At 46.0% G+C, this 27585-nt stretch overlaps 1 protein-coding gene and 1 pseudogene across 21 annotated transcripts in view; both read right to left on the reverse strand.

Annotated features, from left to right (window-relative positions):
* Positions 1 to 27585, reverse strand: part of LOC148398573 (palmitoyltransferase ZDHHC5-A-like) — a 247889-nt gene that overhangs the window by 190625 nt on the left and 29679 nt on the right. For 15 of the 21 annotated variants that reach the window (XR_015857906.1, XR_015857907.1, XM_088372917.1 and 12 more), the window contains one exon: positions 19158 to 20748. Coding sequence is in view for 16 of the 21 variants with exons in the window: in XM_088372917.1 (XP_088229043.1) it covers positions 19158 to 19321 (164 nt within the window). In the remaining 5 variants the exon portion in view is untranslated. Of the gene's footprint in view, positions 1 to 19157; positions 20749 to 27585 lie in introns of those variants that run through there. The other 6 variants (XM_088372915.1, XM_088372916.1, XM_088372910.1 and 3 more) reach the window with 3 other exon arrangements.
* On the reverse strand, positions 1731 to 13867 carry LOC148398576 (uncharacterized; annotated as a pseudogene).

Below are 27585 nucleotides of genomic sequence, written 5' to 3' on the forward strand. Positions count from 1 at the left end.
TACATACATACATACAGTCGGATGCAAAAGTTGGGGCACCCCTGATCATTTTCAAGATTTTCCTTTATAAATCATTGGTTGTTCGGATCAGCAATTTCAGTTAAATATAGCATCATATAGCAGACAAAAACAGTGATATTTGAGAAGTGAAATGAGGGTTATATGATTTACAGAAAGTGTGCAATCATTACCTAAACAAAAGTAGGTAGGTGCATAAATTTGAGCACCCTGTTGGGAAATATGTTATATATTATCATTAAATTCTGTTTCTAATGGAATATCTTTGCTGCATGTGCCAGGAATTTCCAACCAATATAGAATGTTACAAGAACAATGGTGTTTTTCATGGTTCAGGATGCATACGGCTGGAGCCATGAGTCGCTTTAAGCAATAACATTCTGGTTTGAACAATGACATCGTTGAGAGGTCCATACTGCTCGCCTTAAAGAATAACATCCTTGTTTTTCTGAAATCATGAGATGAATGTACTGCTGTGAACACAAGAAGCTATACATTTGTCTAAACTCCACGCATTGCATTTATTCAATAAAAAGGGGCCCGCCCGTGCCTGGAGCGCGGTTCGGGCCACACATCCTGTGTGTGTGTCTCGGGCGCCCTCCTGCAGGAGTCATTGGCCTGATGAAGACAACTCTCGGTCTGACGAAATTGTTTGTGCAAATGTTGACGAACCCAACACACCCCAACAGAAAAATGACTATATTAAAAAAATGACTATAATAATATCGATATTTAGTAGATGTTCCTTTTGCAGAAATAACAGCCTCTAAACCAGGGGTGCCCAAACATTTTCAGCTCGCGAGCTACTTTTGAAATGACCAAGTCACAAAGATCTACCCACTAAAAAAATAATTATGTATATATATATATATATATATATATATATATATATATATATATATATATATATATATATATATATATATATATATATATATATATATTTCTGGGGACTGAGATGGCCATTCCGGAACGTTGTACTTGTTCCTCTGGATCAAACCTGGGCAAATTACGGCCCGCGGGCCACATCAGGCCATTTGTGCGTCCCTGTCCGGCCCGCATGAGGCCAATCATAATTTAAAAAGAAAAAAAAAAATTGTGTCGTGCAGTACAACTGTTTCGCTTTTATTTTGAAAGGCGTCGCACTTCCGTGTAGCGTACGTGTATGTGAAGGTGAACAGTGCGAAGTAAAGTTGACAAGGAGCGCCGTGTTTTCAACAAGACATGGACTGCCAAGTATTTCTTTACAGAAATGAAAGGTAAAGCCATGTGCATGATTTGTGGTACACAGGTCGCTGTGTTTAAAGAATATAATTTGAGTCGCCACTACACGACCAAGCATGAGAAAAAATACATCTGTGATAAACAGGGCGCATCAGAGGCTGATGCGTTGGTAGCAAAACTGCAAGCCCAACAAGGACTTTTTATCAAACTTCACACCCAGAGATGGAGCGGCTATGTCATTTGAGGAAACGTTAAAGAAGTTAAAAATAAATTGTACTGATTAATAATTGTTTTTTTATTTGACCTTTACACCACAATTTCACATACCTTAATATAAATATAAACAGAATAATTGTATTCTTCTAATTACCAGTACCAACTATTTAAAATAAATAATTTAGTGCATTTTACAATGGAAGAAAATTGAGCAGGTTTAAGTTATCGTAGGTGTGGCCCTCCGACACGACTCAGGTTTTTTATGTGGCCCCTTGGAAAAATTAATTGCCCACCCCTGCTCTGGATGAATGCCTTAGTAGAATTTGAGCAGTTTGGGGTCGTTGTCTTGTTGAGGTATCCAGCCTCAGCGCAACTTCAACTTTGTCACTGATTCTAGAGCATTGTTTGCAAGAATCTGCTGATACTGACTTGAATCCATGCGACCTTCAACTTTAACATGACTGCCAGTACCTGCACTGGCCACACAGCCCAACAACATGATGGAACCTCCACCAAATTTTACTGTGGGTAGCAGGTGTTTGTCATGAAATGCTGTGTTCTTCTTCCTCCGTGCATACCGCCCCTTCTTAGTATGTCCAAATAACTACATTTTAGTTTCATCATTATTCCAAAATGAAGCTGGCTTGTCCAAATGTGCTTTTGCATACCTCAAGTCACTGTTTGTGGCATGTGCGCAGAAAAGGCTTCTGCCGCATTATTCTCCCATACAGCATCTCCTTGTACAAAGTGCACTGAATAGTTGAAAGATGCACAGTGTCACCATCTGCATGAAGATCATGTTGTAGGTCTTTGGAGCTGCTCTGTGGGTTGACTTTGACTGTTGTCACCATCCTTCGCCTCTGCTTATCTGAGATTTTTCTTGGCCTGCCACTCCGGGCAAACTTCATTTCACTTCTCAAATATCACTGTGTTTGTCTGCTATTTGATATATTTAACTAAAATTGCTGATCTGAACAACCAATGATTTATAAAGGAAAATCATGAAAATGATCAGGAGTGGCCAAACCTTTGCATACGACTGTATGTATGTGTATCAGACACATACATGTGTGTGTATATATATATATATATATATACAAATCCCTCGGGACTTCGGGGTCACCTATCACAGTCTCACTCGGATGGGATGGGAACATGTTGATTTGTGTCCTTGCAGCTGATTGGCTTAGCAGTTCTAACTACACTATCTCAGCCTCACGCACTTTATTCACTCCGTCTGCGTCAACATATCAGCAGCACCTCAGACTTGCACTTCATTACACACATCATATCATGTTTATGCTCCTCGATCGCCAAGCGGAGTTGAACTGCGTGTCTGCTTTTCACTCCCGATCGAATTGTCCTGTTTGCCTATCATAAAATAAAAAAAGTCTTTTGCGGATGTCCTCGCGCTGGGCAGCGGGGGTGCAACAGCCGGTCAGCACGGCAAGAGCAGAACAGAGCTGTTGCACTTTAAAATGAAGAGCTGGTCAGCGAACCCGCGTCGTGTGGGCATCTCGTTAGACAGCAGGTCAGGCAAACGAGAATCAAGTGGCAGGCGTGCATGTTAAAATAGACAAAACTGTGAGGACTGACGATTAGGAGTTCCGTATTGGCGACGCGCACCTCAGCGGTCTAACGCGGAGGGCAGGTGATGCCATAGGCAAGCAGGGCGGGAGCGGAGACGTGACACAGCCGCGCACGAAGGGAAAAATGCACCGCCGTGCAGAAACAGTCGGGACAACGGCAGTGTGCGTAACTGCGCACATAGAAAAAAAGCACTGCCATCCAGGATTTGGGACAGCGGCCGGCAATGCCTCTGCGCAATGTTTGGATGTCCTTATGCTGGGCTGCCAGGGTGCATCAGCTGGTCAGCACCGCAAGAGCAAAGCAGAGCCGTGCCACATTTACACTTTAAAATGTTTAAATGTTTAAAAATACAATCAAGTGTTTAAAAATAAAATTATAAAAGTCTTGTGCGGAATTGCTCGCGCTGGGCCGCAGAGGCGCGTCAGTCGGCCAGCATGCAAGAGCAGAGAGGATCCGTGACACCTTAAAATGTTTTAAAACCTTTTTAAAATACAATAACGTATTTAAAAGCACAATAGAGTGTATAAAAATAAAATTATAAAAGTTTTGAGTGGATGCGCTCACGCTATGGCTGCGGGCGGGGCAGGGACAGTGTGAGTTTCTCAGTGAATGTTTGAAGCAGTGAGATTGAAGGAATGTATATGCTGATGTGGAAGCGCAAATTGTGAGTGGTATTGACCGATAGAAAGTGGCAAAGAAGCTACATGAGAGATGGATTCGAATCCCTTTGTCTGTATGTGCGTGCGTGCGTGCGTGCGTGCGGATGCGTGTGTGTGTGTGTGTACGTGCGGTTGTGTGCGCGCTCGGTGTGTGCGTTTATGTGCACACCCTGTGTGGGTGCAGGCGTGTGAGGAGGAAGACGGCATGGATCAGAGAATGTTCAAGAAAGGGGGGCTCACTCGTAAATAATGATAAAGATAGGTTAGCAACACGAGTGATTTAGAGGTTCAAAAGAAAGACAATTAAAAGGAAATAACATTTTTGATTTGGACAATTGCAGGCTAATAGGAGCATGAGAAAGAAGAGCTGAGAAGCGGGATCCAATTTGATCGGGGAGATTGGAAATTCACAGCACCATATTCTAAGGCACATTTTTGAGCAAGCATGACACAGGTTTGAGAGGTCAAGACATAGATCAGGGCAAGATGTCGAACGCAGACCTCGATGAGTTAATTTTGAATAATGATACTGAAGACACAATGTACTGTCGCATTAAATTGGAACTATAGACTAAACGTAGCTCAGAAATAGGATCAGTTGCAGGACTTACAATATAAAGATGAGATCGCTGATACTAGGAGAATTTGACATTTGGTAAACAAACCTTACTAGTGAATTGATGGCAGCAGCTACATTTGGAAATAATCTTACAAGTTTGATGTCCCAGTCTGTCACCCTCAGTGCCAGGATCCCTGAAACTCGATCCCGAGACTCCGCCAGCAGCCGTGGACAACTACAAAACGGTGCCTGGCTTTGAGGCACCTTTGACCTTTGGCAAGGACAAAGAAAGACTGTAGTTGTGCTTGGAGGGGGCAAGTACACCCCGGAGGAATGACAACATCCTCGGGGACGAGAAAAGACAGTGAGAAGCGGAGGAACTCACAATGATGAAAATGGACTCATTTGAACAATGGACTCATTCGAGAGTGATGGATGGGTTGGCTCTGAAGCACCCACAAAAGAACACCAACTTGAGAGTGTGAGGTGCTGCAAAAGAAGTGTCCGACGGCCAAATCGCACTCCTTGCTGTGGCGTTACCAAACTGGGTGGAGCTTGGGTCAAGGTGGACAGGAGCTTCATTGTGCACTGAGTTTGACAGAACTGAGGAGATTTGATAAAAAATTGAATAATGCGTAGAGCTACAGAGAAAAGCATCATAGTCAGAGATTGAACAGATTTGGATAAAACAAATAGGCTAAAACGGTAAGAAACAAGAGCGAGATCTGATATTTTGGCTCGTCAGACTTAAGAAGTAGAAGTTGAGTTAGATACATTTTAGAATAGGACATTTGGACTAAAGTGGATTCAGTCAAGAGGAACAGGGGCATTTTGGCATTTTAACAGGGATTGACAGCAAGGGAGATTGAGGATAGAAGATCTGGACAGCAATGACGTAAATTACATTAAAAACTGCCCATTCTAGGGAGAGGGCTTGGCGCTCCCTGTGTGGAGCTGCAGCTATGCAGAGGGGGGCAGACCGCGCGAGGGAATGGATGAAAGGAGTGGAAATAGGTGACGACTTAAGGAAGCAGGGAGAGGTGCTGGATGGTGTGACAGGCAGGATTTTTAGGAAGAGAAAAAAGGGGGGAGTGAGACTCGCCAAGAGGGGCCATAAAGAGAAGCAGACTGAGAAACATATTTGAGCTAGACAACAGGAAAAAGGGATCCTGAGGGAATAGTCGGACCCATCTTTATTGAATTTAATTAGGATAAGTAATAGAGATCGAGTTTGTAGGAGCAATCTGAGGTTATGGAGGCTCCCCTGACACGCGGGTCCCACAGTCGCCCCCCCCCAGATAGACATATATGACAATTTGCGATGAATCTGATGGGCGAGTTTATGGAAAATTGAATTGGAGATTTTACAATAGGTCATGTTGACAAGTATGTCCAAATGTGAAGAGTTACTATTAGGAGTCAATGTTTGCCTGCACACTAACATACTAACTTTGAGTGTGTGTGCGCAGTATGATTGGTGTTGGAATAATTTTAAGTGAAGCTTTGGCCTGCCAGACCTGGAGGCCTCGCCTTTACGAGTTTATCTTTCCTTTTATCTAGGTTCTTCCTTTTTAGTGATAGGGATGTCTTTTGATCCCTGTCAGCCATTTGTATCCTTCCTGTCCTTATGTTGTCTGTGTGTTTTGGTTCCCGTAAGAGGCCTTCACTAACAATGAGCAGGGCTTATTTGCATAGGTGACATGGGCTTTGTTTGATTCACAGGAACTTCATTCCTTTTCATTTAGATATAGGTTTGGTTCATAGATTGTAGTTTATCAGACCTGTTTTTCTTTGTTAAAGATTACATAGAGTTAGAAGTAGTTGCATAAAAGTTATCCCATATTTACTCAATGTTTGTTTAAGGAACTACATCCCGGTTACCTCACGTTTGCTTAATGTGTGTTGAAGTGTTTAGGACAAGTTACTTATTATTATTATGTGTTAATTTACCAAGTAGATAAAGTTAGCAAAGGTCTAGTTGCATTTGTTCCACAGCAAAGCGGCAATCAACGTGCTTCAAGGTATTTGATCACAGTCGACGACGAGTCAGCGAACTGTGAGGGAAGACGGCTGGGGACGGCCTCTGCGGGGGGTCACGAGCCAACAACGAAGTGCTAATTCACACCACACTACATTCTTTTGCTAATCAGCGTTGCTACAGACACAATCCTCCCTCCCTTTAGTGTAGCAACGCCTCTGTAACCAGGGCAACCATAACATTAAAAAGAGGGGCACGTGGAGTAAGGACTCAGAACTGATGGAGGTTGTAACTGAGATTGCTTTCTCTATCGTTCTCCTCCCGAGTAAACCTGTTCTGGTTGTCTTCTCCTCTTCATTCCAGCGAGTGATTTAATGTCTAATCGTATTTAGACCCAACAATTGGCCAGAGAGGTCTGAAGTTGGGGTGATGTGTTTGCAATTGAGGATAAAATTCCTCTCACCTGAAGGGGTGGTACAGACTGGAGGGTCTGGAACTGGTAAGTGATGAGTTCTGACCGGAACCATGGCTCAATGATCAATCAGGGGCACCATCGACAACAAAACGGTGTGATGGAGAAGGCCCATTTCAGTGATATGGTCAGACAAGACAGAACTAGTATCGAACAGCAAGACCTTGGACGATTTGACGTGTGACGACTTTGAGCTCACCCGACGGGGTGACGGACTAGGTGGACAGTGACCAATTGTTTGACGCTTGAACGTGTTTGCGACAATAACACGCTCTGCTTTGTTTTTCTGTGTGACTTGATTTTTTTTTGCAGCATCAGCCACCAGCCAATTGCGCGTTGCTTGTGTAACTTGTTTTCATTCTTGCAGGTTGTCGATTGTGTTCGTGGAAAGTTTGTGTTGGATTTACAAAAATATGTTAACCCTTGCCCTTTTGGTTTTTATGATGAACTTGTTGACGTGGTTTTCAGGACATGATCCGCGGGCGCCAGGATTCATTTTATGACTGTTTTTATTTTGATACTTGATGTCTGTTTTTGTGTGTACAAATGTCCGCTGTCAGCTGGGCTATAAGCTCACTGACAGGAGTGCGATGATTTTTGTTTGTGTTGCCGAGTGTGTGGTGGACAGTCAAGTTTCAAGGACTTGGGGTGATGGTCCCGGGGCCCAGATGGTAGCTAGAGGTTCCACGGGCCTGGCTATAATGAGTGTGGTGATGAGGGGGGAGGCTTTGCAGGTTCCTTTTGATACATAATGACACATTGGGTGAATGTGTCAAAGGGGGAGTGGTAAAATAGAAATGGGTGAGTAGGTTTCAATTTGTAATTGTGATATACAAAGTTTTTTCCAAATTCACTTGTTTTCAAGCTTTAACAGGACATGCCAGAATTCACCCAGCAGTGATGGAAGGAGCAGAGGAAGACCGGTGACATCTGGTTGTGGTGTGGTGATGACAAATTATAGGATCGCTTGCCGAAGAATGCATCAGGTATCTGTGCCCTCGTGTCTTTGATAATGCCTATGGTGGTTGTCCCCATTGAAATATAGAATCTCAATTGGAACCTGGAGTCCCCACTGGCGGGGCTCCTGAAGCGAGCCAAAAGAGACGTTTTGTCCCCGTGGTTGAGCGACGACGATCCAACATATATTGACACTATAGGAGTGCCCAGGGGTGTGCCAGATAAGTATAAACTCGTTAATCAAGTGTCCTCGGAATTCAAAAGTATCTTCCTATGGATCACCCCAAATAAAAATGTAGACTGAACAAATTACTTTCATTACAATGTCCAACGACTGGGTAATTATACAGCTGAATCATTTGCCGCAGTTCATGAACAATTGGCTGCAACGTCGTTAAGGGCGTTCGAATAGAATTGCGTTGGACAGGCTATTGACTAAGGAACATGGTGTGTGTGGAATGTTGGGTGATGCATGTTGTACTTTCATCCCAAACTTTACCAGCTCAGTGGCCTAGTAGTAGAGTGTCCGCCCTGAGACTGGAAGGTTGTGGGTTCAAACCCCGGCCGGGTCATATAAAAATGGGACCCATTGCCTCCCTGCTTGGCACTCAGCATTAAGGGTTGGAATTGGGGGGTTAGATCACCAAATGATTCCCGAGCGCGGCACCGCTGCTGCTCACTGCTCCCCTCTCCCCCAGGGGATGGATCAAAATCACATGGGGATGGGTTAAATGCAGAGGACAAATTTCACCACACCCAGATGTGTGTGTGACGATGATCATTGGGACTTTGACTTTAACTTTAAACAACACGGCACCAGGAGGCCGACTGACCAAGGCGTTGGAAGGACTAAGGACACTGAACAAAAAGATGAAAGATCATTCAGGCCTACACACCGATATTTGGTCTGATTGGATGAAAACGTTCGGAAGCTGGAAAGGCCTCATCATGTCTGTGCTTGTTGCTGTGGCTATTTTTACAACAGTTATGATTTTAAGCGGTTGTTGTTGTATTCCATGTATTAGGTCACTCACTGTCCGGTTGATCGAGAAAACCGTTGGCCCGTTGCCACCGATGGGCCAATATACCCTGGTGACTCAATATGAGCAGCGGGGGGAAGGAAGGACCGACAGCGCGCTGGTAGCTGTTTGCTAGAGTAACGGGTGATGACCTCATAAATGAGGTCATGAGAGGGAATAAAGGGAAATGTGCTTTCGGGAGTTTGCAAACATATTTTTTTAAGGTTGTGTTAAACATATAATCATATTAATATCTAGTATTGGAGTGCTCGTGTGGATTGGTGGGTGGCGAAGAATGTGCAGGAAAACTGCATGAACTTGTTTTCTTCGAAGTGTTGTGGAATAGGCCCAGATAGGGAGTACCGGACGAGAACACCTCAAGGTCGGTGAGAAACGAGAACAACAGCACGTCTATGTGGCCGGGCTTCGCGGGGAAAACCCAACCGCCTGACCTCAGCAACACTTGGACGGGGAGGAGATGGCCATCGACCAATCATCTCACAATATTTTGCATGCTTTAATATTCATATTGTGTTTCTTCAAAACTGGGCAACCCGGAAGAATGTGTCGTCTTTTGGTGGTCACAAAAACGCACGAGCTTTAGTGTGAGGGACCCGGGACCCAGGCCTGTATTAGTGCGCTTTGTCAGGAATAAACAATTGGTAAATTTGGTCTGATTGATCTACTGGTCTTCTCTTTGACAGAACAAACTCGCAAAATTGTTAGGTGCGCCAGTGTGTGGATTAGGACATAGCAATTTATGTGTTAAGTGTTGATCGCAATTTGGAGTCAGATCAATAACTAAAATCCGTAACCTAACACTCTTTACTGCTTTTGGAACTTTTTGGTGCGGCAGCTCTGGAATTCATACTCAGCTCCATTGTCTATACCCGCGATCAGCTGTTAGCCTGGCACTACACACCCCTTCCCTGCGCGGTGCGGCCGGAGACCCTCACGGAGATATGGCCACGGAGAAGAGGGTGCCGAGCGCAGGCAGTGGAAGAGACGGTTTAAAACGTGCTTGCCGTTGGTCATCATGAAGAACGTAAGATCTCTTCAAAGCAAGATGGAAGAGCTAATGGCGCTAACCCGGATGCAGAGGGAATATCGTGAATGCAGTCTCGTGCTTCACGGAGACGTGGTTGAACGATCTCTCTCACAACTCGATCGATGTGACTCGCTCGAAATCCGTCGTCACTCGCGCGAACTGGAAGCCGTGGCTGACGGGGGCTGTCCTCGGACTGTTGAGGGCCAGGGACAAGGCTTTCAGGGCGGGGGATGAGGCTGGCTTGAGGACAGCGAGGGCCGACCTGTCCCGAGGCATCAAAGAAGCGAAGAAGGCGTTCTCGTGCAAGGTCTCCACCCACTTCATGGACAGCAAGGACGCACGTAGCCTTTGGCGGGGCATTCAGACCATCACGGACTACAAGCCCGCGCCGAGGAGCTGTGAGGGCGACGTCCGTCTGCTGAACGATCTGAACCGCTTCTTTGCTCGCTTCGACGCCCAGAACAGCACTTGCCCGCTGAAGACCGCTCCCCCCCCACACGAGCAGCCCCTGCGCCTCTCTGCCGACGGTGTGAGGAGGGCGCTTGCCGCTATTGACACCCGTAAGGCGGCGGGCCCTGACAACATCCCGGGTCGAGCGCTGAAGGACTGCGCTGGGGAGCTGTCGGGTGTCTTCACGGACATCTTTAACGTTTCCCTGCAGCAGGCCATCGTCCCCTCGTGTTTCAAGGCTGCCACCATCGTACCTGTGCCGAAGAAACCTGCACCGCCCTGCTTCAATGACTACCGCCCTGTGGCACTGACGCCCATCATCATGAAGTGCTTTGAGCGGCTGGTCATGGAGCACATCAAGTCCGTTCTCCCCCCCACCATTGACCCTTTCCAGTTTGCGTACCGTGCCAAGCGGTCCTCTGAGGATGCCATCTGCTCTGCCCTCACCCACCTGGAGAGAAAGGACTCATATGTGAGGTTGCTGTTTGTGGACTTCAGCTCTGCCTTCAACACCATTGTGCCGCAGCGTCTCATCTGCAAACTCGACGAGCTGGGCCTCAGTACCTCCCTCTGCAACTGGGTACTGGACTTCCTCTGTCAGAGGCCTCAGGTGGTGCGTGTTGGCGACAAAATCTCCGCCAGCATCACGCTGAGCACGGGGGCCCCCCAGGGCTGCGTGCTCAGTCCATTGCTCTTCACCCTGCTGACGCATGACTGCACTGCGACCTACAGCGACAACCGCATAGTGAAGTTTGCTGACGACACGACTCTGGTGGGTCTCATCACGAAGGGCGACGAGACTCGGTACAGGTCGGAAGTGTACCTTCTGACCACGTGGTGCAGGGACAACAACCTCCTGCTGAACGTCAATAAGACCAAGGATATCATTGTTGACTTCCGGAAGGGTCACACAACACACCTGCCGCTGATCATCGACGGTGCTGTGGTGGAGAGGGTGAGCTGCACCAAGTTCCTGGGGGTGCACATCAGTGAGGACCTCTCCTGGTCCGCTAACACCTCGTCACTGGCAAAGAAAGCTCAGCGCCGCCTGTACTTCCTGCGGAAGCTCAGGCGTGCATGTGCTCCTCAGGCAGTCCTGTCTACATTCTACCGTGGCACCATTGAGAGCGTCCTCACCAGTTGCATCGCTGTCTGGGGTGGTAACTGCACTGAACAGAACTTGAAGGCCCTGCAGCGCATAGTGAATACGGCTGGTAAGATCATTGGTGCTTCGCTCCCCTCCCTGAAGGACATTTACACCTCCCATCTCGCCCGCAAGGCAACCTCGATTGCCAGAGATGTGAGTCACCCGGCTCACTCTTTGTTTGACCTTCTGCCCTCTGGGAAGAGGTACAGGAGCCTGCGCTCCCGCACCACCAGACTCGCCAACAGCTTCTTTCTCCAGGCTGTTAGGGCCCTGAACTCGCTACCCCCTTCTGCGTAGGGTGCGGCACTGTTGCGCTTTTTTCGGGAATGTCTGCTGTACGCGCACTTGCTCCTTTTTTTTCTGCTCCTCTTATTTATTTATTTATTGTTGTGTTATTTATTCATTATTTATTCAGCACGCTTTTGTTGTACTTGTTTACTTGTTTGTCTGTTGTGAGCCATGTCTTGTCACCGTGGGATAGGGGGGAACGAAATTTCAGTTTCTTTGTGTGTCTTTGGCATGTGGAGAAATTGACAATAAAGCTGACTTTGACTTTGACTTTGACTTTGAGAGGCACGTGAGGTTGATCACACTGATCATGGCCAGACACAGGAGGGGAGGGGAGTGAACAGAAACCTTGACAACACTAACACCAGGAAACGAACGGAGACGGGTCGTGGCAGGATGGTACAATAAACTTGTTATTTATGTTAATAGTTATTTGATATATAGTTTATTTAGTGTAGCAATTTGTATATTGTTAGAGTTCAGTAGTTTCTGATTGCCAAGGGAGGCCGTGAAGGCAGGTGGAAAGGGAGGAGATGGGAAGAGTGATCCAGGGTGCTTTGTTAGAGTGAGGCTACAGACATTGTGTGTTGGCTCGTATGCGGAACTCTTGTTTTGTGAAATAAAGAGCCGGTTACCAAACCCACAACTTGCCTGGTACTTTGGTAATGCTACAATATAGCTATATATATATGTGGAATATTTGGAGCCACAACTGACGACGAGTCTGACGTCAGTGCCGCATGTACGTCCAGAGTCAGCAGCGGTGTTTATTATTATTTTTTTTTAGGTGACACAGAGGACAGATGATTTAGAATGACACGAAAGGCTCGACAAAATTGTCATTTCTTTTATAGTTATTTGATATATAGTTTATAAACAGTTATATAGGCATCTGGAATGAATTTAACTGCAACTGACGACAAGTCTGACGTCAGCAGCGCATGCACTTCCGGGGTCAAAGGGACGAAGATTTACACAAGATTTACTCAAAGGACGAAGATTTTGATGGATTTAATGATTTGGAGTGACACGGATGGTTTGATACACGTGTTATCGTCACGTTCCGGCATCAACTGACTTTCAGCCAAGCCACAATCAAGAGATTGCCAGCACCTGCCACAGCTCGTTAGGTCCCCTACTTAGCCTCTGTGTATTCTGCCAGTGGTTGTTAGTTCGTCTACTTACCCTGACCGTGACACCACTGCCTTTTTGTCCCCTGAACGATCTCTGTTGAAAACTGCTTCTGTAAACTGACCGACCACGCCTTGGTCACTGCCTGCCCCAAGTTCAGCGTCTCGCTTCCCCTTTCCCCCTTTTTCAATAAAGGCTCGTGCCGCACTTGGTCGCCCTGTCTCTGTTCCGTGACATAACGAACTGACCAAATATGCGACCAGCGCACGGTCCCTCAGCCCTGGACCGCCTGATCCACACGGAGTGGGACATTAGCAGGATCACAGAGGAGATGGCGACATTAATGAAGATCGTCCGGCAGCAGCAACAGCAGCTCCTGCAGCACCATCAGCTCCACCAAGAACTTTTAGAAGCTCTCAAGGTCCTTAAAGACTTGGCTCCTCTGGCTGCTGCGACCCAATCTGCACGAGCCCTGTCCACGACCATTCCACTCAGCCCCACCGATCAGCCCACCGTTACGTCCACGCCCCGTCCTGCCCCAGAGCCCAGGCAGCTCGTGGACGTCCTGGAGCCCAGACTCGGCAACCTCGAAAGGTTCAACGGTGATCCCAAGTACGTCCGGGCCTTTTTGACAAACTGCCGCGTCTTGTTTAACCTCCGGCCCGTCACGTTCGCCACGGAACCAGCCAAGGTGGGTTTTGTACTCACTCACCGTACGGGCGAGGCATGGCTGTGGGGAACGGCAGAATATGAGCGGCAGGGACCCGCCTGCCCGTCGTTCGACGCCTTCGCAGCTGAGATCCTGCGCGTGTTTGACTTGGAATCAGCCTCAGAAGACGACTCCGAGGAAGTCATCACGCTGCACCAAGGCAGCAGTTCCGTTGCCCAGTACTCCATCAAGTTCCAGACGGTGGCACGTCGGAGCGACTGGAACACGCCGGCTCTCGTCGGCACCTTCCTCACCGGACTCGCGGAGTATATCAAGGACGAGATGGTGTCCTACAAGCGCCCTCAGACCCTTGAAGAGGCCATGGACCTGGCTACACGGGTAGATCGGCGGATCCAGTGAAGTCGACTCGAGAAGAGGAAGGTGACTTCGCCCCCACCCCCGTCACCGTGACACCAGCCCGACACCTCGGGTGTCAGGGAGGGCACCTGTTTTCCCGTCTGACCTGTCGTCCGCCAAGGACCCCATCCACAAAAGCCAGCGCACCTTTACTACTCCTCCCACCCAGCCCGGCTGGCCGGAACCTATAAAGATAGGACGCACCTCTCTCCCGGCAAAGGTGCGTAGTAGACGCCTTAGAGATAGGCTTTGCCTATACTGCGGGGGTGAGGGTCACTGGGTGGCCTCTTGCCAAAAGAGTGCTAAGAGCACCCGTCTAGCAAGGATCCGTTATGGAGCGGTTTGCTTGCCCCCTACCACCTGTCGCAAGTCCCTGCTCCAGACCCGCTCTTCAACTCCAACCCGTGCCCTTGCCTCTCGGTCCTCCGCTTCTTCAACCCGTAGGCAGTGGCCGCGGGCCCGGTCTCGTCGTCGGCCGCAGCCTGCTGCTCAGGCTCCTCCTCGGCTGCCGTTGCAACGTCCGCAGCCTGTTTGTACTCCGACGGGCAAGGCGTTGCAATCTGACCGGCATCCGGCTCAAAGTCGTCCAGAAGAGAAACATTTGGTTCCTGTGCCGGCCCCTAGGTCGGCATCTCCCGATGCCACAGCTGAGGAGGAGGACTGGGCGGTGGTGCCGCCTGCTGACGGTGCTTGGTCAACATGTTCGTCTGACTCAGACTTGTCGGATTGTTATCAACGCGGGTCTGTGGTTCCCCCCTCCCGCCCGTCCTCCTGCGCTGGCTCGGGTTTCTGTTTTTGGGACGTCGGGAGTCGTCCCTTGGGGTATGGGGGGTTCTGTCACATTCCTGCGTCACCTGACTTCCAGCCAAGCCCCAATCAAGAGATTGCCAGCATCTGCTACAGCTCGTTAGGTCCCCTACTTAACCTCTGTGTATTCTGCCAGTGGTTGTCAGTTCGTCTACTTACCCTGCCCGTGACACCACTGCCTTTTTGTCCCCTGAACAATCTCTGTTGCCAACTGCTTCCGTAAACTGACCGATCACGCCTTGATCGCCGCCTGCCCCGACTACTTGGTCGTCCTTTGACCACGCTTCTGATCGCCGCCTGTCTCGACAACCTGCCTGCCTCCGACTACGACTACGTGCTGTGCTCTGCTGCTCAGCCACGTCAGCCAGACCACAAGTTCAGCGTTCCACTTCCCCTTTCCCCCTTTTTCAATAAAGGCTCGTGCCGCACTTGGTCGCCCTGTCTCTGTTCCGTGACAGATATTTATGTGATAGTTATTTGAATAATTGTTAATGTCATGTCAGGCACGTTCTCAATTCCTCGTTTGCATTTATGTAACAAACGTTAGCATACTGTATCGTTTAGCCTGTTGTTGCCTGTTCATGTCTGTTCTTGGTGTTGGATTTTGTCAAAGTTCTCCCAAAAATGCGACTTATATTGTTTTTGTTTTCTTCTTTACGATGCATTTTATGGCTGGTGCAACTTGTTTTCCGGAGTGACACATAGTTCGGAAAATACTGTAGATACTAAAGTGATAAAAATGAAAGTATAACTTGCTGTGACAGATGATTATGATGAAATGTTAGTAAAAAAACCTAAAGAAATCACAATGTTCTTTACCTTTGTCCAGCGAGTTGGAAACTACCGTATTTTCACGACCATAGGGCGCACCGTACTAAAAGGCGTAGTGTCAGTTATGTGTGCCATTACTGTATTTAACACACACATAGGGCGCACCACATCATAGGGCGCATGCATGTCATGATTTACGGTAAACAAAAAAAAAAAAAACATCACGGGAGCAAGAAAGGGAGTTCGGTTGTACTTTATTCTACTGTTTAACCATGTACTCTACTGTACTCACATTATTGTTGATCGATATTCATACGCAAATCCGTCCAAGTCCTCATCTTCTGACTAGAAATTAAAGAGTTGGGCAAATTCGCCATCTAACATGCCAATTTCCCTCGTCATTGTCTCCTCGTTGTCACGTTGCTCTTCGGCAATGATCCCGACTTTCCAGGAAGCTTGAATTGTGCCTCGTAAGCATGTCTCTGTCTATGCCATTTTAGAGGGTCCTAACGCTGTTTTCTTTGCACAAACGATTGTATTTATTTATTACCCACGACACCGCACACTGCCGCATCCAGAAGTTCTCCGACGACACGGCTATTGTTGGATATGTTTCTGAGGGGAACGATCTGGAATAGAGGACGGTCATCAAGGACTTTGTCAGCTGGTGTGAGCTCAACCAGCTTCAGCTGAACACCAGCAAGACGAAGGAGATGATTGTGAGCTTCGGGAGGACAGCACCCCACTTCACTCCGGTGAACATCCAGGGATCTGACATTGAGGTAGTGAAGAGCTACAAATTTCTGGGTGTTGGCCTTAACAACAAACTGGACTGATCACACCCACGCCCTGTACAAGAAGGGCCAGAGTCACCTCCACCTGCTGAGGAGACTGAGGATCTTTGGTGTGTGCAGGGCTCTTCTCAGGACCTTCTATGACTCTGTGGTGGCCTCAGCCATCCTCTATGCTGTGGTCTGCTGGGGTGGGAGCAGTACGGATCGGGACACGGGGAGACTAAATAAGATGGTCAGGAGAGCGAGCTCTGTCCTGGGCTGTCCCCTGGACTCCATTGAGGTTGTGGGTGAGAGGAGGATGTTAACTAAGCTGAAATCCATCATGGACAACACCTCTCACCCCCTCCATGACTTTGTGCGGTCCCTGGGCAGCTCCTTTAGCAGCAGACTATTACACCCACGGTGTAGGAAGGAAAGATTCCGCAGGTCCTTCATTCCCACTGCTGTCAGACTCTACAACATGCGTGGCGCCTGATAAAATTGTGTTTCGTCTCTACTGCTACTAGTGGCACTTGTCTTTGACCTTGTCTGTTATTTATCCTTTTTTAAATTTGGCACTTGTAATCTTGCACTTTTGTTCACTGCTGTGACAAGTAGATTTCCCCGCTGTGGGATGAATAAAGTTCTATCATCATCATCATCATCGTTAATGCGGCGGAGGTACCGGCCCCGAGCTACGTAAAACGTAATGTCCTCTGATTGGTTCATCGGGTTACGCCTGTTCATTACGTCTATGTGTGGCGGAAGCCACACAAAACAACTTTACAAATTTGCACAAACAGTAGTATTTATTTATCAATGGCGGCAGAGGTGCGTACTCTGCTTAAACGATAATATTTATTTACCAATGGCGGTGCAGGTACGTACTCCTCTACGGGTTACATCCAATCGTCTGATTGGTTTACTGCTTCAATCGATGTAAAACGTAATTTCCTCTGATTGGTTCATCGGGTGCCTGAATGTTACGTATCTGTGTGTACTGTACTCCTTTACGTGACACGTCTAGTCCTGTGATTGTTTTTTTTGTCCAAATCTACGTGGCGGAAGCCACACAAAACAATGGTGGCGAAGGTACGTACTCCTCTACGTGTTACGTCTAGGCCTCTGACTGTTTTTTTTTTTTTGTCCCGATCTACGTCTCAGCCTGTATATTACGGAAGCCACACAAAGGAACTTTACAGATTTTTGAATTTGGTCCACACAAAAGGTGCACCTTCTTAAAATGCGCACCTTCGTTTTTTGAGAAAATTGAAGGCGTTTATGTGCGCCCTATGGTTGTGAAATTACGGTAGTTGAAGCAGGCCATCTTTTATTGTCCCTTGTACAGTGTCCTAATTGTTATATTGAGAAATGTATCCACCGATATGTAGAAAAAAAGTATCAAGATTGTACACAAGAGGGTTTCGAGGAAAGTGTTTACCATAAGGTGATGCAATAAGGATCAGAAGTGTTTGTATCAAATTGGACGCATTCCGTAGTATAGAGGTGCAATGTTAACAACATTTTGAGTTCATCCTTAATGTTACAGAAGACTTAAATTTTCAAAACAAAGGATGACAGTGAGGACTCTTCCTAATCAAGCTTGCAACATTTCTAAAAGTGATTGATGCACAAAAGTGTTATTTTAGTAAAGTGTCTAGGTCAGGGGTGGGCAATTAATTTTTAGAAGGGGCCACATGAAAAACTTGAGTTGTGTCAGAGGGCCACACCTACGATAACTTAAACCTGCTCAATTTGCTTCCATTGTAAAATGCACTAAATTATTTATTTTAAATAGTTGGTACTGGTAATTAGAAGAATACAATTATTCTGTTTATATTTATATTAAGCTATGTAAAATTGTGGTGTAAAGGTAAAATAAAAAAATAATTATTAATCAGTACAATTTATTCTTAACTTCTTTAACTTTTCCTCAAATGACAAAGCCGCTTCATCTCTGGGTGTGAAGTTTGATAAAACGTCCTTGTTGGGCTTGCAGTTGCTAGCAATGCATCAGCCTCTGATGCGCCCTGTTTATCAGACACATGTATTTTTTCTCATGCTTGGTCGTGTAGTGGCAACTCAAATTATATTCTTTAAACACAGCGACCTTTGTACCACAAATCAGGCACATGGCTTTACCTTTCATTTCTGTAAAGAAATACTTGGCAGTCCATGTCTTGTTGAAAACACGGCGCTCCTTGTCAACTTTTCTTTTCTGAGGGTCTGCACATGTTTCTCGGGCAGCATTACTTCGCACTGTTCACCTTCACGCACAGCTCACATGCACGCACACACGCTACACGGAAGTGCGACGCCTTTCAAAGTAAAAGCGAAACAGTTGTATTGTACGCACGACACTAATTTTAAAAAAAAAAAAAAAATTAAATTACGATTGGCCTCATGCGGGCAGGACAGGGACGCACAAAGGGCCGGATGTGGCCCGCGGGCCGTACTTTGCCCAGGTTTGGTCTAGGTTGTGTTGTGCGATGTATAACAGACAGCGAATTATCAACTCTGATTGCGCTAGTTTAAAGCGGATATTAAATCCAACCACTGACTGTAGTCTACCCATGTGCATATCCAACCAGACACTGGCAAAAAAAAAAAAAGAACCCAGAAACAAAACACATTTTGAGGCTTTTCATTGGACAATAACTACAACTACTAGCTGTTTGCTCGATTTGCCGGATCATACACAAACTTACCAATGAATACAAAACGTGCAAGAGTGCAACAACATTTTTTGTTTGATTTGTTGAAAAATAGTGTATGTTAACAAAAAAGTCCTCCCTCGTTGGGAATCTTTAAAATGCACAAAATGCGCCCTCGGCCCAATACGACTGAAAAGAAAGTTTGGCGGTTGACAAACTAGAAAGTGTGCGTGCGTGCGTGCGTGCGTGCGTGCGTGTTTTGCATGGCTATTTACGTGTGCCACATTTTAGGGACTCATTGCGATATGTGCATGGGTGTAAAACACTTACGTGAAGCAGAAGAACAGTGTGGTTGAGCCAACCAGGAAGAAAGTGGCTGCTGATACAGGAACATAGCGTGAGAGTCGCAAAGGTCTTCTGGACAGGTTCACGGAATGGGGCAGGGGAGAAGAGTCTGGACCCTGCCCTTCACTCTTATGACTGCCACCAGGCATCCCTCCCTAACTGTGGAGTGATGTTTTGGTTCTCATCTGCAATGCTGTGGGAGTTGTCATTCAGTTAAATGTTCTTACTGGTGTACCAAGTGGAATTGTAAATTCAAATTAGGATTTATAGAAACAAAATTTAAATTGAGAACAACTTTGCACATCAAATGAATCAAAAGAGAATGGAGGGATAACATGAACTAGGTTATCCCTCTTCTATTGGACAAAAATACATGATCTCAAGAAAAGTCCAGATACCAATACAAAAAATAAAGTTGTTTCAGCAACGAAATTCACAAAAAAAAAAAATCACCAAAAAAATGCAATTATGGTGTTACCCACAAAACATTGGCATCAAGTACTCCGCAGTAATCAATGAATTCAGAATTGTAGCTTGAATGCTCAAAAGATATTTTTTGTTTAACATCATAACTTAACATGTTCCATTTGATCTGTTGGATATATCAAAATAAGGGAGTTGGATGTAGCAAATGAGTAGACAGGGGAAAACCTGTCTTTTGAAAGAAACATTTGAAACAGTTCAAGACATTAGCCTTCCACTTGTCATTCTGAAGTGCACTTGCTTATAAGTCAAGCCAAATTTGAAAACTTTTTTTGTGATCTTACAGTCATATGAAACCGAGATCTGAATGCAGAGTATCTGCAACTGTTTCAGAAAAATAATAGATGAATACAACTTGCTTTCAATCCAACATACATATTAGGCACAGCAGTACATAAATGTGCCAATCTAGAAGCGTGCTTTTTCTACATGTGGACATTGAAGAAAAAAAAAAAAAAAAAGGCAAGCGATTCAGATCGCCTGACATATGAGCTGCATCAGAGATTGCATTGACAAAGAATAACTGATGGTGCCAAACTTCAGAAAATGGTTTGGGTGTAATTCATGTCCTTTAAATTTTCATAGGCAAAATTACACAAACACTAAAAAATATTATGCCGAGTAATTTGCAGAAGGGTAAGGTAACATCAGTTCAAGGTAAAATCACCAGCTTTTAAGATTACTTTTATTGGGCCACAGCGTCTCCACTAATTTAATATTTCTACGATGTTAACAACAATCTAAGCACGTTTTCAGGCTTGCACTTCCACATACATTACTCTCGTGCCTACACTGTTTCCCTCTTTATTAGCCAGCAATTGATTTTTAGAAAAAGCAACAATGCACTTAAATTGGAAATAGAAACTTTTGTTTGACCTATAGAAAAATCTTAGGTCACTGATATTTGAAGGTTTTGAGATTTTTGAGTATATTGGCCGAAAAACCCACACCCTAACAAGCACTTCCTACTAAGATCAGATGTCTGCTGGACAGTATGGGTCCTTTGGTGTTTGGAGTTGAAACATTGTAAACAATTCAAATCAAATAGTTGTCCATCAAAAACCTTCCAATCCAATTGATCAGGATACTGCACCTAAAGAAACACAAAAAGAGATTTTTTTTTGTCATGGCGTAAAACCAAATTGTGAACAATTCAAGGCGATCTGTATTAGTGGAGGATGGTTGAATGACTATAAGGCAGTGGTTCCCAAACTTTTTCAGGCTAGCGCCCCCTTGGCTCCCCAGTGAATTCCTAGCGCCCCCCCCCCCCCCCCCCGTCGACTGACTCGTCCTACCGCACATGTTGTGTACAAATCGTCCCCCCCCCCCCCCCCCGTCGACTGTGTCGTCAAACAAACGTTCGAACTTCTGACTTCGACTTCAGACTGCCGCCCCCCTACCGCCCCCTTCAACTTCTGACTTCGGACTGCCGCCCCCCTACCGCCCCCTTCGTCCTCACCGCCCCCCTACCGCCCCCCTACCGCCCCTTTCGTCCTCACCGCCCCCCCAGATCTTTCCACCGCCCACAGGGGGGCGGTACCGCCCACTTTGGGAACCATTGCTATAAGGCAACTTTGCCCACGCTAATATGCGTGTTTTAGGGAAGTTACTGATAATTATTTTATCAAACAATTAAAGGGAAGTGAGCCAACATTGGCACTTATGTGATAGAATTGTATCAAGAATAATGAGAATGATGAGATTTAACGATATTTTGGACCAGAATGGCGAAACACCTACTGCCACCAACATTTTGGGCGGACATCAGCCTGACTATGTCACAAAAGAAAGACATCACAATTTGTTAGAAAAATTGTATATATGTATGTTATCATGCGTTCTCTAATGAGTACTTATTTATAATGTTACCGTTCAGTATGCTTGCTCCTTTGCCTTGCTTATCCTTATCTTGTATAACGGAACAGAAGGACTACGGCTGGGTCAGAGGCGAGATGACGGTTGTGTCAAACAAGATACTGCTGACATCTCAGCGTCCACCAGAACGGATCGTGAAAACAACACGTCAAACGATGCGTCATGAACCTTCTGATCTTCCTTAAAGAACGTCACTTTCTCTTTTTATCTCTCGGAATATTGCTTAAACTGTTTTGCTGATATAGCCATATCTGCACGCAACACTTTGTGCGTCACTTTTTGTTTCTTTTCTTATGAGACGAAGCCACAATCTCTTTTTCCCCCCCTTCAAGGGCGAATCGTCTCACACTGTGGGTAGGGCATTCCAAATAAAAAGAGCGAGGAGTGTAAACAGATTTTTAGTGTGTAGTCGGATTGTAGAAAGCAATCTGTGTCGCACTCCTCGCGAGAAAAATCTGCCTCACTTGTATTTTTTGTCTGCTGATCCTTTTCTCTTATTCAGATATTCAGTTAGCACAAAAAACCTGACAGATTTTTGGGGGCTCGTCCCGGAGTCTCAATAGACCTATTTCGGGGTTCCGGCTGACTTTTCGACGCAGGACAAGTCCTTGGCCAAGGCATATAAAGAAACCCTTTTCACGGGGCTGACTCGATCAGTCGGCTGGACGCCAGAGTGGTTGACGAGAACATCCGAGGAAAAGAACCAGCAGACTGTGAGTACGAATATTGATTCTGTTAAAAGGAATGAAAGTGCGGTGACAAGAGGTCACTTAAAACCTTGACAATTTTAGACCCTATCAAGTGCAATTAGAAACAGTTAAATTCTGCATGGGATGGTGGAGTCCCCTGACGTAAAAGTCAGTTAAATTCCACGGGAGGGCGGACTCCTCTGTTTTCTAAAAAAGTACAGGTAATTTGGAGCAGTTAAATTCCACTGAGGTGTCGTGGGGCCTCCAAACTTAACCTTCCTAATGTGTTAGCTTTCTGCTGCCATCTGTTGTGTTTTTCTTAACTCTTGTTTAGCTGGTTTGGCTCCCTTATCCATGAAAAGATAGGTTTTATATCTACTTCAAGAAAAAGGCAAAAATAATTTTTTTCTTACACAATAGGAAGGTTAAAGAGTTTGTTAAAATCCACGGGAGGGCGGATTCCCCTGCTTGCCTGTGAGACGATAAAAGTGCGCATTGTGTGTGTGTGTGTGTGTGTGTGTGTGTGTGTGTGTGTGTGTGTGTGTGTGTATGGTTTGACTGAGAGTGACCTCATTTGAGCTCTCCTCTATATAAACACACAGGATTGTAAACAGTGGCTTTGTGTGGACGAAAGCAAGGACTCTCCGATTCCTCCGGGAAGGTGAAAGGAGACTCACCACACATCGAACATTTAACCACTGTCCTGTGAATAAAGTTGGCTTTAGGACACTGTAGGTGCCATTCGAATTGCCAACTCCGAAATTTAGAAAATAAACCATGGGAAAATCAAATAGCAAACAAAAGCCGCTACCCCGACATGAATTAAAATGCAAAGATTGGAAATTGATGGAAGAGGTCGACCCCGTAAATGTAAAATATCTTGACAAATGGATAACCGATTACAAATTTGATGGTCAGCTGAAAACAAATTCGTTGAATAACCTAAAGCAATCAATTGATGCTAAATGTGGCGTAAAGAAGAATAAAGACGGATATTATCTAATAGTACAATGGGAATTGGAAGCTGAGAAGAGAAAATGTGGGCAGATGAGAGGAAAATTGAAAGATAAGGAAGACGAAGAAAAGATAAAAAACAACTTGCTGTTGCACAGGCAGGAAGATGATGAGACAGTGTCAGCGCGGGCTCGCTTGAAGGCCGAAGCTGACAATGCGATGAATGAGGATGAGAAAAATGATCAAATTATAAAGACGGAGATTGCAGCACGCCAAAGCGAACCAATTTTTCCGTCTCTGTACCCCAAATTACCAAGCACAGATCATCCTCCTGAATATAGTGATTCTGCTCGTGGTATGTTGACGCGGAGCCGTGCTAAGTTGGGTCCCTCGACTGACGCATACCCGATGATTGAAGTGGCCAATCCTCATGATGATGGAGGACCCACAATTTTAGTATACAGAACATGGACCCAAGCTGATATAAAGTCAGCAATTGAGGGCATAGCGTTGCCCACTGAAGATGTTGATCAATACAAAGTCAAAGTCAAAGTCTCCTTTATTGTCAATTCCTCCACATGTCAAGACATACAAAGAGATCGAAATTACGTTTCTCACTATCCCAGGGTGACAAGACAGAGTTCACAACGCACATACAAGTAAACAACACAGGAAAAATAAAACAAGAAGATGAACATATAAGAGTGATAGCACGCTAGCCGCTCCCGATGCACAGCAGAGTCCGGAAAGATGACAGTCAACTAGGCCACTGCGAACACGAGCACACAGCAGGCACGCACTGTCCGGTTCGTGGATCCTATCAGGCGAACGCAACCCATCTTGTCGTCCCGCGAACGAACGTACGCCAGGAGAATGGAAGGCACGGCTGGGCGAGCTGGGTTGGCCGCAAGCCTGGCCCGACGTCTTCGCGCTGGCCCCTCTTCCGCTGCCTCGCAGACCCGCTGCCAACGCATCCCAACAATGCTCCAGGACGGAGCAGTCCGAGCTCACGACGCAGTCCAACCGGGGGAGGAAGAGCAGGCCAGTCCGGCGTCGCTCCATGACGAAGCAGTCCGAGCGCCCTTAATCTCTCAGCACCAAAGTCCAGAACGCCATAAAACCCACTTCCGCCGATGTTGAGCAGAACATGCCCGCCGCACTAGTAGCACGACGTATCACACGAAACGAACACACACAAAACTGCCAGACAAAACTCAGTAAACACTCACAAAACACCGAACGGGACAGAGAGTGGCCGCTGCGTGTGCACGCGCCGCCATCAGGTCCAAATACTGTATCGACATGAAACAACTCATTGCTTCCTATAATTTGAGAGGCGATGAAGTACAACAGGTTTTCATGGCATCTTTAACCAAACATTGGGCAAGCGTTAAAGGCACCTGGAATCCCTTTGATTCCCGGGGCCGTCCATTGGAATTTAACGGGGTGCCATTACAAACAGAAATTGACCAACTATTGGGCAGGATAAAAATAAAATTCGAACGTAGAGCAAATTACATTGGCCGAACCAAACAAAAAGAAGATGAGTTGTTTGAAGACTTTAGACACAGACTAGAAAGAGTGTTCAAAGCCAATAGTAGCTTGGAGCATGGAATTGATGTTTATGACCAACAACTCAAAAATGCTCTACATGCAAATTCGCGACCAGCAATCCAAAACTGGATCACTAAACATATGATCACTTTCCCGACATCTACCTTGCCACAGTTCATTGATCATGCTATATACGCCGAAAAAGTTGTCAATTCAGAAAGAGCAAAAGAGAAAGGGAAAACAGGCACCATTTTTTGGTTAATGGAGAGCAGTCTGAAGTGTTCTATCAAAATAAGACCTTCGAACCACGCAACAAATTCCGTGGCAAAGGTAGCGGGGGGTATAGTCGTGGTTCTCCCAATTATAAAACAAATGACCAGCCCGCCTCAGGTCAGTCAAAACGATACAATGCTGAACCTCCTATTTGCTGGTCATGTGGGAAAAAAGGCCATATAGCAAGAAACTGCCCAGGCAAGGGCGAGAGTAAACCTCCCTTATGACTAGCCGACAGTCAAACTACAGTTGAAACAACTGCCTTGCCAACAGCTCCCCCTGTTGATGTAGATTTGAACATTCAAGATTTGTTGATGAACAATATTGAGAAGCCAGTGATAACTCTAATGGCAAACGGGACTCCAATAACTTTTTTGTGTGACTCGGGCATGTGTGACCACATGTCGTGACATACCTGCAGATGTGCAAAAAAGCGGTAAAACTTTTTGGGTGAGAGCAGCAAATGGGCTGGCAACCCCAGTTCCCCAGTCTCGACCAGTTTGGATACGGGACCCAGAAGGGGGAAGTTGTTGCATTCCCATTTTGCTGATGCCCAGTTGCCCTATTAATTTGCTAGGTAGAGATGCTCTCACTGCCCTTGGGCTTTCCCTTGTGTCTCTTAACGATCAAATTGTTGTCAAAAGGCGACACCAGTTACAGACTTTTGGTCAATTTCACTGCTACTACTTTTATTCATTGGATTTGGCTGATGCAGAAGTGATGGAATTTGGTTCCCCTCTTTTGGCCCGTGCGGCCACTCTTTTGCACTGCCCTGAACAGGCAATGGAAGCAAATAAACTACACATAACTATGTGGCATAAAGACACACCTGGTCCTGATCACAACTACGAGAACATGCTTGAGGCTGCTACACCTGCCACTTTGACAACATCTTTCCTTCTGCATGATGGTGAAAGCCGTGCTTGTGTAGTCATACAAACGGCTCCCCCTGCTGTTCAGAAGTTGCACGTGTCTCCCACTCCGCTCCACATCTCTCTCTACAGGTCTCACACTGCAACGTGGCAAAGTTTGGGATTTATGGCTGGTGATGCCTTGGCAGCTTCTGACTGGACTCAGGTTAATCCTGACTCCTTTTATAGTCCTTCCACCAAGCTCTTCAAACAAAATATGACTATATATACTTTGCATTTATTAGTGGAATCCATGCTGATTCTTGTGTTGAACAAACACCCTCATTTTGAGATTTTGTGTTGAAGTCTGATGACGAGCACATCCTCGCTGAGGTCCCAAGTCATCTTTGGTCTACGGGTCCTTCTGACGTTGGTTTAGTGAAAGGTGCGCTTCCTGTTGTCATAAGACCTGGAACTGAATACCGCCCTTGTGTGAGGCAGTATCCTTTAAAACCTGATGCTTTTCAGGGTATTGCACATGTTATCTCTGATTTGCTAAAACCAGGTGTCATTGTTCCTTGCCCTGATTCTCCTTGCAATACTCCAATTTTCCCTGTAAAGAAGGTGCCCCCTTCTGTGGGGTGGAGAATGGTGCAAGACTTGCAAGCTGTAAACAATGCTGTTATTCAGAGAGCACCTTGTGTCCCTGACCCGCATACCTTGTTGAATTCATTGACACCTGATGCGAAAATCTTTACAGTGATTGACATTAGCAATGCTATTTTCTCTGTCCCTATTGCAGAAGAGAGTCAGTTTTGGTTTGCATTTACATATGCTGGCTCAAGGTACACCTTTACAAGGTTACCACAAGGGTACTGTGAAAGCCCGACAATTTACTCGCAGGTGATGGCAGCCAGCATGGCTAAATTTGTCCCGCCAATGGGAAGTCAAATCTTGCTCTATGTTGATGACATTTTAATAGCATCTCCTGATTTTGCCTCTTGCCAGAAAGACACGCTTGCAGTGCTGCATCACTTGGCAAGTGAAGGCCACAAGGTCAGCAAGAACAAGCTTCAACTGTGGTCCACTGAAATTAAGTATTCAGGCCACAATCTAAGTTCCCAAGGTCAATCTATAGTTGAGAGCAGAAAAGCCTCTATTTTGCAAGCTCCTAAGCCACTCACAAAGAAACAAATGATGTCTTTTTTGGGTCTCACAGGTTATTGTAGAAGCTGGATACTTGATTATGCCCAAATTGTTGCTCCTCTGTCCAAATTGATGTATGTGGAAAACATCTCAATGTCCACTCACTTAAAATGGACTCCTGAAGCTGAGGATGCTTTTGTTTTGATCAAACAGACTTTGGTATCCAGCTCCACTCTAGCCTTACCCAACTATGATAAGGCATTTGTCCAAACTGTTGACTGCAAAGGTCATTACATGACCTCTGTTTTGCTCCAATCACATGGCTCAAAGTTGTGACCTATTGCTTTTTATTCCTCTAAACTGGACAGTGTTGCATGTGCTCTCCCACCATGCGTGAGGGCCGTGGTGGCGGCCTCCATGGCTGTGGAGAGCAGTGCTGATGTTGTGTTGTTTCATCCTTTAACACTGAAAGTTCCTCATGCTGTCTCGGCTCTTCTGCTACAGACTAATATGACCTTTCTGTCGCCTGCACGTCATCTTTCTTGCATGGCTACGTTGCTGTCTCAGCCGCACCTGACCGTTGAAAGA

Source organism: Syngnathus floridae, chromosome 4 (genome assembly GCF_059516105.1).
Source record: "Syngnathus floridae isolate MCC-2025c chromosome 4, RoL_Sflo_1.0, whole genome shotgun sequence".
NCBI classification, from domain to species: Eukaryota; Metazoa; Chordata; class Actinopteri; order Syngnathiformes; family Syngnathidae; genus Syngnathus; species Syngnathus floridae.